The sequence below is a fragment of the Chaetodon trifascialis genome, chromosome 1, assembly GCF_039877785.1.
Source record: "Chaetodon trifascialis isolate fChaTrf1 chromosome 1, fChaTrf1.hap1, whole genome shotgun sequence".
Taxonomy (NCBI): domain Eukaryota; kingdom Metazoa; phylum Chordata; class Actinopteri; order Chaetodontiformes; family Chaetodontidae; genus Chaetodon; species Chaetodon trifascialis.
In genome coordinates, this window is record NC_092056.1 from 16,159,050 (window position 1) to 16,177,327 (window position 18,278).

Here is an 18,278-nt window from a genome sequence, read left to right on the forward strand (position 1 = left end):
ACACCAGAGATATTACATTGTGGTTGCATTTCTGAAAATTAAATAAAAGTGAGCTGAAAAGCCTCTTAAACACCTGGCTGCGTGCAACATTTCCTCGTTCAGCTTTCCCTTTCCGTGTTCATTATCGATATTAAGCCACTTTTAACTAATCTGAATTTCATATTCTATATTTTACACAGCATTAACAGGATTGCATCATTATCCATAATCTGCAAATCATGTATGACTGGCATTCAAAGCTCACACAGCTTTCCTATTACTGCCTGTTTTAAATTCATATTGCATGAGAACGTGTGTGCGTGCACGTATGTGTGCACGTGTGTTTGGCTACGTGTGTGTTCAGCACGTATATGTGCTATATGCCATGTTCATATTGCCATGACACTTTTCCATTTGAAAGACGATCAGAACTCCATCAATGTCTTTGTTATCCATCATGGTTGCTCTCATGTCCCACACATATCTCCATTATTCGTGCCATCGCTCCACCTCCAACACTTTCAGCAGAGACGACTCAGAGCTCTGCAAACAAATCCTTTAAATTCTATAATTATGATTCATACAGTTTAGGCTTTATGATGGGAGTTCCTATAAATATCCCCCCTCACTCCCTTTCTGTCTTTTCCGCACACACACACACACACACACACACACACACACACACACACACACACACACACACACACACACACACACACACACACACACACAGTTGTACATATGTATTTATCCGACACAAACCTACACACACACATTTATTATCTACTCTCTTCAACTCTCTCTCTGTTCTTGTTTTCCTCCGTTTCTCTCTGATCAGCAGCACACAGCTCTGCAGGGAGGAGATAAAGTGTCTTCTAATTCTTCTTCTTTTTCTTCTTCTTCTGCATCCTCTCCTATGGAACCTCCCCCTCCCCCCACCACAGCACCCATCCTTCACACCAGCTTGTGCAGACCAAACTGGAGAGAGGGAGATGCACCACAGCAGGAGGGGTAGATGAGAAAAAAAGATAGGAGGAGCGCATGGCTCATCCTGCGGAGTGAACAAAGGCGTGTTGGTGATTTAGTAGCCATGCAACAGCCCGCGCTGCTGCTGCATGGATTTATGCCAAGTATGGGTTCGATTGGCCAAGGAGACCGAGTGCCCCTCCGACCTCCGCAGGCCGGGACGAATGATTGAGTGTGTGAAAGGTTGAGGGAGGGAGGAGATATAAGTAAAACCTAATAATGGAGGGAGGGTGATAGGTAAAATCAAAAACTCAGCAGACAGTGAAGGAAGAAGTGACTTGAAAGAAAATATGGTCCTTACTGGAGCATGAGATGCACATCACTGCACATTTTTATTGTTTTCTTCCTCCTGAGGTGTTGTGGCCCCTGGGATGGGATATTTAATGTGTTCAGGCTTTATTTGATAATTCACAGTGCAGAGAGCTTTTGCATTAGAAGAGACACAGATCACATAGATCCTACAAGATCCAGTGGAGCCAGCAGGACGCCCCACTGAAGGATAAACAGTTTGATGTAATGCTTTCCTCATATGAGAAGCGGGATTGGATGATGTATAATGATCCTGCTCTCAAACCAGCAGCCTGGACAGCAATTAATGGTAACTCATATGCAAAGCACAGGAGAGCCTTCCTCCTCCTCCTCCTCCTCCTCCTCCTCCTGTAATTGGTGTCCTTCTATTGCTGCCTGCAGGGCCTCCTCACGCTGAAGGCGCCCCCGTGTGGCAGTGATGAGAAGCGCGCACGCCGCGGGGGGTTTAAAAGCCTCAACTGAGGAGGAGCTGCTCACAGTGGCAAGGAGCTCACACCGGGAAAAGTTTACGTCTAACTATCACACTCGACCCAAAGAAGGGAGAAACAGCAGAAATGGCAACTCAAGCACAGCAGCCGCATCACCTGCACCTGGCTGAGCTCACCGCGGCGCAGTTCATCGACATCTGGAAGCATTTTGACGCAGACGGTCAGTGCGCGCAAGTGTCCACCAGTGTGATGAATGTGAAATTAACTGAGCGGTCAATTGGTATTCATTAGTAGTTAAACATATGAATGCGAGAGACGTGTATTATCAGAAAGTAGTCTTTTTATTGATTGCGTTGAAACAGTTTCCAGTTAAATTCTGAATTTAAATAGTAATCCAGCAAAGCGTTTGTTTAAAACATGAAAATATTACAGTTATATCAGTAACTACTGTGAGAAAATGATATATTCAGTCCAGTCAATTTGACATGAATACGACCTATGTAGGAAATATTTTTGATGTCAGAGTTAATTCTTTAAATTGACTTGATTTTTTCACCCTGTGTCTGCGGTAAAAAAAAAAAAAAACCCTCAGTAATGACCTTAATGCGCTTATGTGCGATAGTATCACTGTAGCATCCTGTAATATCATTTATGTTGTGACTTAGTACATTTGCTGTGACAGTTAAAAAGGATCTGCTGTGATTTTTTCAACAATACTATGAGAGAAATGAAAAAAGACCCCATCAGAGTGAAGTTATTGAGAAGAGGCTGGAAAAGAGGGGGAGAGGAGAGAAGAATGAGAGTAAAAGAGGGAGATGGGGTGGGGGAGGGAGGGAGGGATAAAGGGATGCGGAGGGGGGAGGAGTAGAGAGAGCAGAGGGAGAGTAAAGAGGTGAGAGAGAAGAGGATGTCAGATGAAGGGTGTTTTTACTGGACTTGATTGGGAGGAGCTTCTGAATCTGAGAGCTTACAGAGAAAGAACTGGAGGAATGAAAATGTGTGTGTGTGTGTGTGTGTGTGTGTGTGTGTGTGTGTGTGTGTGTGTGTGTGTGTGTGTGTTTAGCATAATCAGTGCTGGAGGGCACATAGATTAGAGTTTAAGTCTTTAGTCAGTCAATAAGTTAGTGTTAGTTAATTAATTCATCGTTTAAGTTCTTTTCTAAAGACAAAATGCCCCAAATTCTGATATTAAATGTTTTTTTGAACCTTTCATTTTTACTATTTTCTAAAATTATATGGACCAAATGATTAATTGATTAATTGAGAAAGTAATCAACAGACTACTTTATAGTGAATATAATTGTTGGCTTAAGCCCTAAAAACAAAGCAACATATTTCATGGACAGATCATGTGTGAACTGTAAATTCTCCTGCTGTCTGAAGTTAGTGTAGTGGAGGGAAAAATAAACTACACGTGAGCAGTAACATAAAAATCAACATTTTCAATTAAAGTAAAAATACCTCAAAACCGTACTCAAACAGCCACTTACATTTACTGTATAGAGGCTGATAGTGGTTAGACACTCATCTGGAGCATGGAGCTGCCTCATGGACTGGTGTCAGTGTCACGTCTGAAGTCGCTGGTTGGAAAATATCCCAGCAGCCAAACTGCAGATGAGCGTTGTCTCTGTCTCACAGTCTCACAGCCACTCCAGCTTTAGTGATGTTCATGTGAACAAACTGAAGGATTATTTTCTTGGGCCATTCAGAAAAAAGCTTTGACCTCTGTCATTAAACCCTTTCGATAGCCCATCCAATAACCTCCCTGTGTATTTTCATCAAACAGCCCGACAGCACAGCAGCATCCTGCAAAACTCCAGCCTTCCTTTCAGCAGTCACCGCTCAACCATGATAGTGGTGATAGATCAGTATATGGTCATATTAATCATTTTTGTTTCTGTTGAAAGGCAGAGATGAACATGGCTGATAGGGATGCCTGATCAGGAAACACTCATTTGGCTCAGTTTGGAAGGCAATGACAAATGACTGTCTTTTAATTTGAGGACAAACTGACTGTTCACCCACCATCTCAAAGGCTACAGATGTTCAAAACAGGTCACATTTTAAAACATTTACAGGTGTGTCTTACCATGTAACAAGAGAGGAAACAAATAGGTAGTGCAGATGGCCAATTGATCAATGGCTAATTGACCCAGAGCTGCTCAAACCAGAACGACTGCAGTGACTTTTTTTCAACCATCGTCTTCAAGCAGCGCCACTGGATGAGTTCAGAGGTTAAGTTTTCAGCTCAAGGGCACCAGACTTGTGGTAATGAGGGTGAAGGAACCACAGCTAATTACTCTGTCTAAATGGGCAGAATCATGGATTGAATTGCATTAGTGACAGAGATGTGTTTGCTTTTTTTAGGCCCATGCAGAACTTTGAAAATCTCCCTCCTGAGTTTTTTTTAAAGCGTTTCCCTTATCTAATATCATCTAATACCATCATTAATACATAAAGCATTGCGCTCAGCAGACACGTCTGCCCACAGAAAATTGTAGGTCATCACAGAGATAGCGTCACTCACACAATCATCTGTGCACTCACTGTGAAACCCTCTATTTTTGGGGACGTGTTGGTGATGGATTGTTGTTGATGAAGATGGCATCATGGCAGTCACAGGTTGTTTTCTTGACCCCAGCTGCAGCACAGTAGCGTCCAAGTGGACCAGAGCTCCTATTGGCTGCAGGGAAAACTAGGACAAATAGAGCAAGTGAAAATTTGAAGGATGTCCAACAGCAGTGTGAAACCTTTTGACCTGCGGGCTGTTCTTTACAGTTTAGCAAAGCACCCATCTCACCATTCTTTGCTGTTTTCAGTCATTACTATGGTGGCGGGGTTGTTTTTCGAGGTGCCATTGAGCAATCAGCAGTTGAGCTGTGTTTGAAACTGTTTTGGGAGGTAAAGGGCTGCATCTGCTGAGTGTGCAATGACGTGCTCCATGTGGCAGCTGAGATTTGTATTGCAGCTTAAATCTGGCAGTGAACCCCAAAGAAGTGAGAACTTGACTTCCATGGGCTTTATTGCAGGTCTAGATTATGTAATAGCAGAGTGCGATAGAGTAAAGTAGACATGTCACATCTGGTTTCTGTTAAGACAAACTTTAACAGATTAGAAGTCCAGGACATGATCATGATAAACAAGATGCAATCAGAGTTACTTTGGGTCAGTCAGAGCAGGATTATTCAAAGATTTCATCCTTCACTTTGGTGTCTCTACGTTCTCAAAGGACAACAAGAACACATTCAGATATATGGATACTCACTGTTTGCCATAGTGGGGTGCAGGTCTTGGTCTGAGTGCTGTTCACCGCCCTGCTGACACTGTTATGCACAATAAGTTTTGTCCCCTTCTTGCGTGCGTTTTGTCTCACTCTGCAGACCCAGCCAAGCAAAGCAGATGCAGCACTCAGTGAAAAATTACTGCTTTAGGTAAAACTGAGTGCTGCTGAAATATTTGAGTGGAAGTTTGTGTGCCAACTTTTTACAAATAGTCATGAAGTAATGTGATTTTGAATTTGGTATTCTGATCCCCTCCAAATGTAGGCACAGATGCATAATTAGTGAAGATGCTACAAGATACAGTGTTTTTGGGGCTTAACGGCTGGCATATCCAGGCACCCAGAGGATGAAAACCTGCTGACTGGTGGTGATTCTCCTGACTTTTCAGGATCTCTGAATTTGACAACAACTGGATGGATTGCATAAACTTTTGTGCACTCATTCATGTCACCCTCAGGCTGAACTAACCACTTTTTCCCCTGTACTTTGGAAAGAATTTTTCCTGTACTTTGGTTTATGACCAAGGCTTTTGATATTCCCATCAGCCTCAGCTTTACAGCAAATGTTAGCATGCTAACATGCTCAACTAAAATGGTGATCATGGCAAACATACCTACTAAACATCGGCGTGTTAGCATAATCATTGTGCTAATGCTAACATGCTGATGTTAGCATTAGCTCAAAGAACTAAGTACAGCAACACAAAGCAGCTCACTCGTCTCGAGACTTTTGTTAATTTGTATATGCTGCTCGTATATGATGAATAAACATTTTTATGTATATACATATATATTTACATATATGTACATTTACAGTTACACCAATCAGATTCTGGTTAAGATTTAATTAAGAATTTCATTGCTTAAGCAAAACAAAACCCAGCAAAACCAACAATGTCCAGTCTGAAGCAAACTGGTTAAATAATCATTTTTGACTGCGTTTGACTTTTTAACCATTATTGAATGTACATGGAATTTCTTGCAGATTTCATACCTCACATTTACCCCCAGACACAGTTTGGTACAAAATTGGATTGTTTGGCTAATGAGGGGTAATCCAGCCATTACTCTTACTTTGAATGCTAGATGATGATAAATGATAAATTATTAGCAGTTTCAGTTGCTGAAGATGAATGCCACATTAGATTGAGTCCGCCCGCTCTGTCTCCACACCCAAAGCTTTGAGTTCCTGCCGTGATTTGTTTATATCTAAAACTGCAGCTCAACCAAAGCACAGATGGTGACATGGAGCACCTATAAAATACAGCGCGCAATTGAATCTAAGCAGGGAGATGAGGGGAAGGGGGAGGTGAAGGAGAAAATGATCAGAAATGAGAGGAGATGAGAGGATAAGAGATTAAGGGATGGAGAGGGGGGCAGGTTGAATCTCTGCATTTTATTCTGTACATCTATGTTTTATTCTGAATTAGAATAACAATGTTACTAACATCTATTTTTGTATGATTAAAGGCAAAAAAAAAACAAAAAACGCCCAACCCCCACTTGGATTGTAGACAGATGGGACTCATTCTTATGATTAAAAAGAGAACATTGGATGTCCTGTAGGTTTCCCTGTGACTTGCAGGGAAACCAGTGGAGTAAATTATGATATTGAATCATCATAAGAAGTACAAATCCAGACACAGGGACAGAATGCCCCAATAAGCATCAATCTGACTGTTCACTTTCACCCTCTTAGGCAAGAAAACACTCATTATACTGCTTACACTCCAGCGGCACTGGGCTCTTTTTTTCTGCTGCAGCACATCGCTGAGTGTCCACATTCCCCGCCGCTGCTAAATGCCAATTTGGAATGAGATTCATGGATGTGAATAGAGAATATTCTCCAGATGTGAGCTTGTTTTCGTGTGACGTGCCTTCAGTTCATCAAAGCTTTCAGTTTGTTGTTGTGTAGAGATGATACAACATGTGTTCATGTTACTTCCCAGTGTTGTCATGCTCCAGGTTTCACTCAAGATGTGAATATTGAGGACCGTGAATTGTCTTTTGACTTTTACACTGAATGAGGGGCTAAGACCAATGAATAATTTAAGTGCAGCTGTAAGCATGTATATACTGTAAGTAAGCAGTTCTGTAAACTGCTTACTTGGATCCAATCACAGAGGACTTGAGACTGGACAAGCGCTCGAGGTTTCCAAAATTTAAACACCCCCAGTGACCTTTAATCTTTCATTCACATCTAAATCTATCATCAATCCTTTGAACAGTCAACAAAGCTTTATGTGACTTAAAAGCCTCATAACATCATTTGTGCCAAACTAATTTAGCTCCTCGGCTGCTCCACAGGAAACGGTTACATCGAAGGGAAGGAGCTGGAGAACTTCTTCAAAGAGCTGGAGACTGTGAGGCGAGGAGCAGGAGCAGGCATGGTGAGCGTGTGCTGAGCGTGGCTCGTTTCTGAATACTGACACAGTTACATTTAGACAAAGAGACATTTAGACAGGGAGACATATGATATGAGTTTGTGTTTTCATTATTTAGATATTCCACCACAAAATGTTCAGTCTACCTTCAATCCATCATTTGGCAAAATGAAATAAAGATTACAGCTGCTTACCTAATGCTCTGTCCTAGAAATGACATGTATATACTACGAATCTGTTTCACAAATTATGTTTTGGGGGTAAATATGAGTGCTGCCTGGATTATATTTTGATTTTCTGATGTAGGAAGTGCTGCATTTACTGTATGAACTGCAAGCTAGTGGTAGGTGGTTGGGGTGTACAAAGTGACCTTTCCCCAACGTTAACCAACGGCTACGAGTGCCTGAACACAGGGAAAACAAATCTAATGTACTGTCAGTGAGTGCTTTCAGTATTCAGTATCAGCATTTTGCCACAGGTTTACTGACAATGTTTCTTCATTATGTTGATAGGAAATATTGTGTTGCCCTCAATTTCATACAAAACTTATTTACTGTTGCAAATTAGTATAAATATAAAAGCACTTTCTGGGGGACGGTGTTGGCTTAGTTAGCATGTTTAAATGGCTTTTCTCTTGCATATATGATTAAATTAAAGGCTGCATTATTATACAGTATCTCTTTGATGTGTGATTGTGATTACAGGATCCTTCACATGCTGCGTTCAAAGAAAAGATGAAGGAGTTCATGGCTAACTTTGACAAGAATGCTGATGGGAGAATTGAGATGACAGAGGTGAGAAGTGACTGAATAACTGAAAAGGGTGATTTAATGGTTGAGACACACAGTGTATCAACAACATCCCTGGTTCAACTTTGCTTGTGCTGCATGTCACAAACCACTGTGAACCTGTGTACAGTAATAACAACAAAAATGTCAAGAAATCATTGTAAAATATAAAGCAATTGTTATAGCCTGCATTTCAGATAACTCCTGTGTTTATAAATGCAAAATATACATAAAGATATATAAATATATCTATGGACAAATAAAGACAATGTCTCTTTATCTTCCACTTTGTAGCTGGCTCAGCTTCTGCCCACAGAGGAAAACTTCCTGCTTTATTTCAGAGAGTTTGTGGGATCCAGCACGGAGTTCATGGCTGTAAGTTTGTGTATAATGTATATCTGAGCCCCTCACCTCAAGCTCTCACACTCATCCAACCAGATTCAGTTTAATGATGGCAGTGGAATTTTACAGTGGACAGCCCAAAATGACACTGCTACCCTTCTACTGTCTCTGTTTCCTCTTGGAAAAAGTTGCTCCTTGACTAACAACTTAACTTTACTGGGCTGTGAAATCTCCCTGCGAATGCCTCAAGTCAGCAGTGCCATCACAGCTTGTCCTGTGGGACACATGTTCAGCTGCCATGCAAGTGTATCTCAGCCAAGTTAGGACACCTGCTTGGTGTGAAAACAGCCCAGTAAGGGTGTAAATTGTTAATTTAAAGCCTGGATGCTGTGTCTGGAACACTGACAAAATGTCAGGCATTGTGGAAACTGCACTGCGTTTAAGATTACGGTCAGAAAGAAGCGTGAAGGTGACTTAAATTGTGTTCTTTTACAAGGCAGAACTGAGTTCACAGCTCTGAATACCCATAAATTAGCATTTTTAGTAGCTAACTTTTTATGCTGTTATCAAACCAAACATGTACTCCAGTCTCAAAGTCAGAATAACCTGAAACATGTGTTTTTACACAGGTATTTAATGCCTTTCCAGCATGTAGACAACACTTCTTTAGAAGTGTCTAGGAGACCATCAGTACCCTCTCTCCTTATCTGGTTGCATATGTTAAAGTAATTAGAGAAAAAACAATGGAGCACATCTGCTCCACTGTGAAAAAATGAAAATAACCCGCACATACACACACTTGGTGCACTCAGGCCTGGGTTGAGGAGAGTCTTCAGTGGTGGTGTAATGTTGCTCTGTGTGTTAAAGCTATTCTCAGTCAGCCATACATTATGAATGGAGCACAGCTTTCTGCAGGGGAAAGGCAGTGAGTGCTGGAGGGGTTTAGGTATCCATCTTTGAGAAGGGCTTTGACAAATTCTATATTTACACAATGTCAGATGACACCATGGTACCACCGTCATTTCTCTTTGTTGTAGTCTTTTTCTGTAAGTCAGATGATACACAGAGAGGGTCTGCAATCCGTAAAGTCAAGTGTGTCTTTTGACTGATCACTGTAGCGCACGTTTTTTGAGAGCTACTCTGACAACATCACTCTTCTCCTGCAGGCCTGGCGGAGGTACGACTCTGATCGGAGTGGATACATTGAGTCAAATGAGCTGAAGGTAAAATGCAATATGCCAAAATCTGCAATAAAGCTAATTAATGAGGAATAATTTAAAGTGCACAGCTGGCCTGTCAGCAGCACACTCACACACTTATTGTATATTAAAACCATTCATTCTCACCATAACTGCTCGCTGCCAGTATTGAACATCTAATCACTGACTGTGAGGTCTTTCTCTCTTCAGGGTTTCCTGTCAGACCTTCTGCAGAAAGCAAACACAGACTACGATGACAAGAAGCTCAAAGAGTACACACAGACAATTGTGAGTATCATGAGGCATAGAAATTGTTCCTTTGACTTTGCTGTGGCTCAAAATTGGAAAAGAATCAAGACTTCTCTGCAGAAAATCAAACATTTTTTCAGCTTACCCTTGTTTATGTTAAAATTACAGTGATGCCTACACTCTACCTATTGGATCTAATCTATTGTATTACAAGTGATCATGCATCAGTAACTCTAAGGATTAACATAAAAAACTTAACCTTGCTTAACACACTACATCTATGTTCAACAATGCCTTCACGTCCATATGTTCAAAAGAAGCACTTTGCTGCTGCATTTCTACATAATGTAACTGAAATAACATCCCCGAAGGCTTTAATGTTGGTTGACTGAACAACATCAATTTTTGGGCTCACCCTCCAGCTCACCTGTAATGCTGATACATCACTTGAATGCGTGTGCTTTAACGTCTAATATGTGAGTGTGAGCGTGGTTGAAGGTATTTGAAGACCTCGTCTTTGCTGTGGTTTCTCTGCTAAATTCTCTGCTAATCTTCTCTTTGTGCAGCTGAGGATGTTTGATCTTAATGGCGATGGTAAGCTGGGCCTCTCTGAGATGGCGAGGTGAGTGCGTCTCTGTCTGTCTCTGTTATTTGTTTGTATGTAAAGTTTTAAATCTCTCTTAAAGGATGCTAACAAGATGCAAATGTCCTTGTTGTTTTACTGCAGGCTGTTGCCAGTCCAGGAAAATTTCCTGTTGAAGTTTGAGGTAAGATGACACTCCAGTTGATTTTAGGCCTAAAATCACATCTACTGCAATAACTTGACATCCAATCACTCTGATGTAGAAGTCAGAATAGAATACTTCAACATTACTGGATTCACTACAAGAGGATTATTTGCCATCAAAGTACAAAATGGACATATGGGTTATTAATGCAAGTGCGTGTTTACTTACTTTAAATCCTTCAGGATTTAAATAATACAGTATGTTTTTTTTTTGTTTTTTGTTTTTTTTTTAAAAAGACGATCTTACCCGTTTGGGAAAAGCTTTTATGTTTTCTATTAAATTGATTTGATGATCTGAAGTCAAATAATTTCAAGTCCTGTTGGTTTTTTTTTTAATCTAAGCCTTAAATTTGCATCTTAAAATAAAAATAGCTTATCATATTGCATAGTTTCATGTGTATTCTTAGCTAGATGGCATTACTGAGGGAATACACACTATTTATATAATTTTGATGCTTCAAAGTCCAATATTTAGAGCATAGTGACATTGTTAATCTATATTTATCTCCCGCATGTATTATGGTGGTGTATGTTATGTATGTTCCCATACGTACATGGTTGCTTGAGACAGCAGATCAGCAATTCCTTTCTGACAGAGGATTAGTCTGTTTGATCAGGATTAACTCGACTCTAGTCCCAGTTATCATAATCTCCATGGATTAATATCAGGTCTGGATCTGGTGGGGCTTTTCCTGCTCTCTAGATATATCCTGCAGTTTCTAACAATTTTCACCTCTCTCTCTCTCTCTCTCTCTCTCTCTCTCTCTCTCTCTCTCTCTCTGTCACTCTCTCTCTCTCTCTCTCTCTCTCTCTCTCTCTCTCTCTCTCTCTGTCGCTCTCTCTCTCTCTCTCTCTGTCACTCTCTCTCTCTCTCTCTCTCTCTCTCTCTCTCTCTCTCTCTCTCTCTCTCTCTCTCCCTCCTTCTCTTGCATGCAGGGCATCAGGCTCACGGTGAAGGAGTTTGACTCCCTCTTCACCTTCTATGACAAGGTGAAAAGTACATGTTTGTGTTTGTGTGCATATGTACTGTCTGTCTGTTATACATTTCATTCTTTCTTATGTGACTGTCCTTGATGAACGCACTGCCTCTTATACTTATGGCTTTAAATTGATTGTATGTTTCTACTCAATGACACTCATCCCAACAAGTATTAGATAAACGCTCAGTTTTTAGCCATGTTTCTTTGCACAGATATTCATGGTGCACAGAAAATATATCTCAATGACTTAAATGTATCCAAAACCTTTGTTTATGACAGGCACAACTAATGACGTTCTCAACAGCCTCAGCTGCACTATTTGTGCTAATTAGCAAACATTAGCATGCTAACATGCTACCCTAAGATGATTAACATGGCAAACATTATACCTGTGAAACATGCTGATGTTAGCGTTTAGCTCAAATCGCCACAGTGCTTCCTCAGAGATGCTAGCATGGCCGTAGACTCTTTAAGTTTTGTTTTTACATTATATACTTTTATTTCTTTTAAGTCAGACCTCTCATGTTGTCTTTCACCAGGATGGTAATGGGTATATTGATGAGCAGGAGCTGGATGCTTTGCTGAAGGACCTCTGTGACAAGAACAAAATGGTAATGAATAGTTTTCCTATTGATTGATCAGTTCGGGTTACTTTTCTACTTGCCAAATATAGAGCTGATAGCTACCTGACACGCCTCTGCAATGAGGCAACCTATAGACCACCTTTTGTGCTCTGACTATGCACCTGTGTGGTTTGTGGCAGGACATGGACTCAACAGGACTGGTGGGGTACAAGAAGAGCATCATGGCTCTGTCTGACGGAGGGAAGCTGTACCGCACTGAGCTGGAGATCGCCCTCTGCCGGGATTCCCAGCTGTGACCTCCCTGTCTGGGACCCTGCCATCTCCCTCACTCTGCCTCCCGCTGCCTCCTCCTTTCCACCCCCTGATGTAACCTGGTGCATGTGTGACCCTTCTCCTCTCTACACCACTTAGAATGAAAACAAAATTGCTCTTGAGAGCACAAAGTGTACCGCTGGTCCCGCTGTTTTAGCGCTGAACCCCTCAGAGGTCTTTTCTTTTTTTGAACTTTACATGCAGTTCATAGTGAGATAGCCATAGCAGTGACTACAAGAATATATTATGTATTTATTTAACTTTCTGTTTTTAATATGCATTTCTATTTTTTACATTCATCTCATATCTATTTATGTTCTCCTCCCAATTTAATTTACAAAACTAATTTATCATGGAAGTATTAATTAACCATATTAACTATTAATTAATACTTCTGTTCTTTAGCATCTGTTCGTTTATTTTATTTATTTCGGTCTAATTTAATATTACCCTATTTTATTTGATGAGGCTTGTACTGTTCTATTAAAGATATACTGAGAGAATGAATAAATATACCATGACAACTCTTGTCCCAATTATTCACTTACATTAAAAAGTCATATCTTCATCCAAACCATGTTCTGCTACACCTCAGCTATCGGGGGGATCACTTCAACTGTGCCACTGCCTCGACCCTGAGAGGTTTGTTTCTCTGTCAGCGCCGTGGAGAAGAAGATATTTCCCCCACTCTGAGAGTTGTGTGGTTCCAGTGAAGATTACAGCTCCGGTACAGATGCCCAGAGCAAGAGTGTTTTCTCCAGAGTGCTCCACCTTCACTTTCTAATCTCCTGGTAACAGAGAGTGTGATGTCAAAAAAGCTTGTGCTGCTCCATTTTTCATAGAAGAGAGTCTCTGAAGCCTCTGTGGCACTTTGAGATGAAGTGAGCAGAGTGGGACAGGCTGAGAGATCAGGGGCAACAGAAATACAGCAGGGTGGTTGTCTTGCTCTTTCACATGTATACAGATCCATAACACTGTGTGAGAACACAGAAAATGGCACTATTAATTGAAATATGGCTCTTTTTCATCCAAATGTGTGTCTGAGGCTCCGCACCTCAGCAGACAAAACATATCTCAGTGTAGTACTGATTATGATATGACAACATATCTTTATTACAAATTATAGATGGATTATTTAACATCCATTACTGACTCAGTTTACAAATGTCAGTTCTTTTTCAAGATGCTGTCCTAGTTTAGTCAGAAAGTAGCCGTTTTCTCTCTATTACTATAAGAAAGAGTCAACACACCCCCATATTTCAGCATTATGGAACAGTCTACCTTTCATCAATTAATAATCAAGTCTTTCATCTTTAATTAAATTCACTATCTTTAAAGCACACCCCTTCACACACATCATCACTGCAACACACACTCACCCATACACAAAAACAGAACAGTGTTCACCTCCTTCAGTGAGCGTTCAATGTTATACGCACACGTGGGCATAGAGATGCACACACACACACAAAGAAATACACAAGGGCACACAGTGAAACTCTGCGCTGTAGTTCAAGCTGTTAACTGCTGACAACAAGGAAAACCAGAGTTATATCCGCTCTGATTCCCTCACACACATCAGTCCCACTCAGTGAGAGGAATGAGACAAGCGAGCAGAACAGACAGATGAGATTCCCTCTGTTATTTACCTTCTGTGCACACACACACACACACACACACACACACACACACACACACACACACACACACACACACACACACACACACACACACACACACACACACACACATACCACAAAGATAGAAGCAGTTGTATATATGATATGATTATGAATTTGAAAGGAGACACTGTGCTGATTTCCAGAGTGTTCCCACGACTTGGACAAGACGCTCTGCACTGCTGACCTTTATTTCTATATATAAGATAGATATTTAGCAAGAGGAACTTAATGTAAAATAGTCATAACATCTGCAGTGAAACCATTTAGAGAAAACACACATTTCTTTCTCATATGACTGAAAGGATGTTAATTATTCATCTTTCATTTAATCACGCTCTTTATCATAATGTGTGTTCTTTTAGATCCAAGCAATTTAAACCTTTAATGATGGTTGCAAAACTTAACATATTGTTTTCAGTCATTGCAGTATTTTCTAAGATAAAATGAATGTTGTTTCAGAGATTTTTGGTGCCCTAGAAAATCTGAGCAACTATCCTTGATATTTTTGGATCTCGGTCTAATTGTGTGTCTCTAATGACAGACGCTGGGGACAATTCCACTTCCATTTTCTTTAAACATAGAAACCACAGAAATCATACTGCAGTGTCCAATTTAAACATTCCAATAAATGAAAATCCAAATTTTATGTGGGATTCCAGTTTCTAGTTAAAATGAATTGTTTGCACCATGTAGACATGTGGAGTCACAATATTATTAGGGTGCAAGTTATGAATAATAATAATTAATAGTTTGTGAACCTCCCAGTAAAATGATATTTGCTATTAAACATACGACAACATAGAACTACAGCTGCATATTTAAACTATAACAATAATGTTTTTGCTCCTGCACACCTTCACAGATGTTTTCATCTTTTCTGGCTGAGTACTCAGTACGCTCAGACTGAGGTTGATTGAAGTGAATCAATGGTGGGAATTACAAACGGTCTCAACAGCCTTTCTCATAATTAGTTTGATAAACGTGTAATATTTGCTCACCTAAGAGGTACAACAAAGTTAAAAGAGGGACATGTTAATTGGCCTTTTTAAGAGAAGATATTGGGTTGTGTCACAGATATAATAGATAATAAAATGAATAATGGCTGAATTCCTTGCAGCTGCTTCTCTTTCATGGTCCTGGCATCACACACGCTGGCTCACTGCCACACTGTCATGACTTACTGGGACCTGAATAAGACAGAGCCATAGTTAATGTTATTAATAACACCTGTGGTACAAGTCAAACTGTCTTCTGATGCAGAGAAGAGCTTGAATCAGCAAAAAGTGTAGGTGCACTGTAGGTGTGCAGGGCCGTCAAAATAGCAATATTAATTCTCAGATCACTTTCATACATTACTGGTTTTAGCTCATTCGTGTTCACGGTATGACATCCTCACTGAAAAAACTGAATTTTTGAGAGCATTTGCTTTAGTTTCAACTTTGCCCTAATTTTTCTGCACCATGACTGAGAATTTGCACAACCCCTACACTTAGACCTCAGTCATAAAATACAAGCCCACACACATCAGACATGGGAGTCTAAACCAAAGGAGCTTTAAAAACCTTCTAATTGCAGCAAGAAAAGGGAAAATTTTATAGATTAGTGATTACTGATTTTGTCTTGACATTTTGACATATTTATTATTTGGAGAATTATATGACATTGTTTTATTCTTTGTTGTTTCATAAAGAGAGATAAATGCATCAAACATGTGAGCGCATGTGCTGAAGATACAAAAAACAATATAAAGATACAAAAACAACCAAAATGCAATATATCTGCTGTTAGATTTGTCAACACTTTTCTTACTTTCACTTTTGTGTTTATTAAAACACATAAAAAATGTATTAGTGATCATATCTGAGAGCTGAAGAGCTGAAGCAGATGTTATGAGCCACAGTGAAGGACAGCAGACAGAACACTGTTGTAGACTGGAGCCCACACTGTGTCAAGTATTATTACTGTAAGTGATATACGAAACAAAATCTATCGTCTGATGGTTCACTTCCACAGCTTCACATCATTTCATCATCACAGCAGCAGCCTGCTGTCACATAACCTATTAGCCCAGAATCTCACAGGGAGAGCAAAGAAGTGGACATGTGTGTTTGAGAAGAGAAAATCTTCTTGTAAACAAAGGGCCAAATAAGGGGTTGTAGATTTTTTGTTTCAATGTTTTATTCTTTTCATTAACAGCAAAAATGAGTGCTCTCTCTCTCTCTCTCTCTCACACACACACACACACACACACACACACACACACACACACACACACACACACACACACACACACACACACACACACACACACACACACACACATACTGTACAATGGGTATTTAAGATGCCTGCTCAACCCTAAGCTAAGCTGTGAAATGTCACTCAGTATTACAGTCAGTAACACTCCTCTCTTATCACTTTTTCATTCTTCTTTTTCTGCTTGTCTTTCATTTTAATTCTTCTTTCGGCTCTGCTCTGTTTGCTCCTCAACCTCCTTTTGCTCTTCATCAGTCGTTATTATGCTGTCGTCAGTTTCTTTCCAAAAAGTGGTTTGAGGACAAATGTAGACTGATCTCAGCTCTGTTCGTGGGCTCTGCATGAAAACACACATACTAACACTGAGATGTAAAATCATATAGCTACAAACCTTGATAGGAAACAAGCGTCAAAACACTGCATGTTGCTGACATTGCTACTGAATAAACAATGGAAGCTGTAAAAGGTACATGTACTCTGCCTCATCAGTGTTCCACATTGTTTTTGGACATTGCATGTGTGGCTGTGCGTTCTCTCCGACATGATAGGTTTGTTGGAAATATCCATATCTCCTCCACGCACTGGCAGTCCCACGTGCAAGCCAAGTTGATGTCCCACTCTGTCACTCTGTTGCAGTGCCAGTGAGTTGTCTGTTTGGTTGCAGGAAAAAAAGGTTTCATGGACTTCCAGTTGCTGTTGTGTGATGTTCTTCCAGGTCTCTGTTCCTTTTACAAGGACTGAGTGACAGTGAGGTTGCTGTTCCTGTAATCTTGCATGACTCTGAAAGAGAAAGCACACCTGACATCTTCATTTAATGAAGGCCTTCTGCAGCAACACCAGGCAAAAGCACACTTACACATTGGCCTGAGTGATAAGGGGGATTAAAAAGGACAAATATTTGACAACATTGTGCTGTTTTTTAAAGGTTGGAGTAATTATTCATCTAATCTGTCACCCTATAATGCAATAAGTGTTAAGCTAAGAAATGTGGAGAAAGTCTCCATCTGGTGGGAGGTTGGAAGCACCAGTGCTCAGGCGAATGGGAAAAGTAAATCAGCGTTAGTCTAAAATAACACACTTTTTGCCATCTATCTGCAGTGTATCAGGTGTGCGTTTGAATTTTATTTTCCGTGTTTTGTAAGATGTTGCATGGCGACAGATACTCAAAGACAACCGGTAGACATACAAGCATAAGGCAATGATAAACGCTGCTGCACCAGCACATGATGCGGTGTCTATTGTGTGACATTGCCCTCAAGTGGACAAATCAAGTACCTGCCCAGTGCTACTGCCAAGGACTGGCATCATTTCTGCATCAAGTATCCCATAAAAAAAGTTATTATTGCCCTAAAAGCTGTTTGTCACTTTAACCAGCTGTGCTGCATGCGAACTCTTGGACAGTAAACATTCAGGAGCAGGTCTGCTGGCTTTCATTTATTTTTATATATAATTTGACTTCTAAAAATGTTTCTCAGAAACACAAAAGCGTTTTACTATTTTTTTTTTCTTCTTTTACCTACTACCTACTTCCTTCCTTGATTTTAAACATGCTAAATTTTACTCTGCAGCACCTTGAGATTGCCTGGATATAAGGTGCATTACAAATAAAATTTATTATTATTATTATTATTATTATTATTATTATTATTATTATTATTACAATGACCCAGGAGAGGCTGAATGCACTGGCCAA

General features: G+C 40.2%; 1 protein-coding gene across 1 annotated transcript; it reads left to right on the forward strand.

Moving 5' to 3' along the window:
• The first annotated feature begins 1,780 nt into the window (after positions 1–1,780).
• LOC139334302 (calretinin-like) lies at positions 1,781–13,171 on the forward strand. Its single transcript, XM_070967110.1, has 11 exons — positions 1,781–1,962; positions 7,330–7,412; positions 8,111–8,200; positions 8,489–8,569; positions 9,703–9,759; positions 9,946–10,023; positions 10,551–10,606; positions 10,712–10,751; positions 11,708–11,761; positions 12,291–12,362; positions 12,515–13,171. The coding sequence occupies exons 1-11, from the start codon at positions 1,869–1,871 to the stop codon at positions 12,629–12,631; spliced, it is 822 nt and encodes a 273-aa protein (XP_070823211.1). The 5' UTR covers positions 1,781–1,868; the 3' UTR covers positions 12,632–13,171.
• Positions 13,172–18,278: the final 5,107 nt, after the last annotated feature.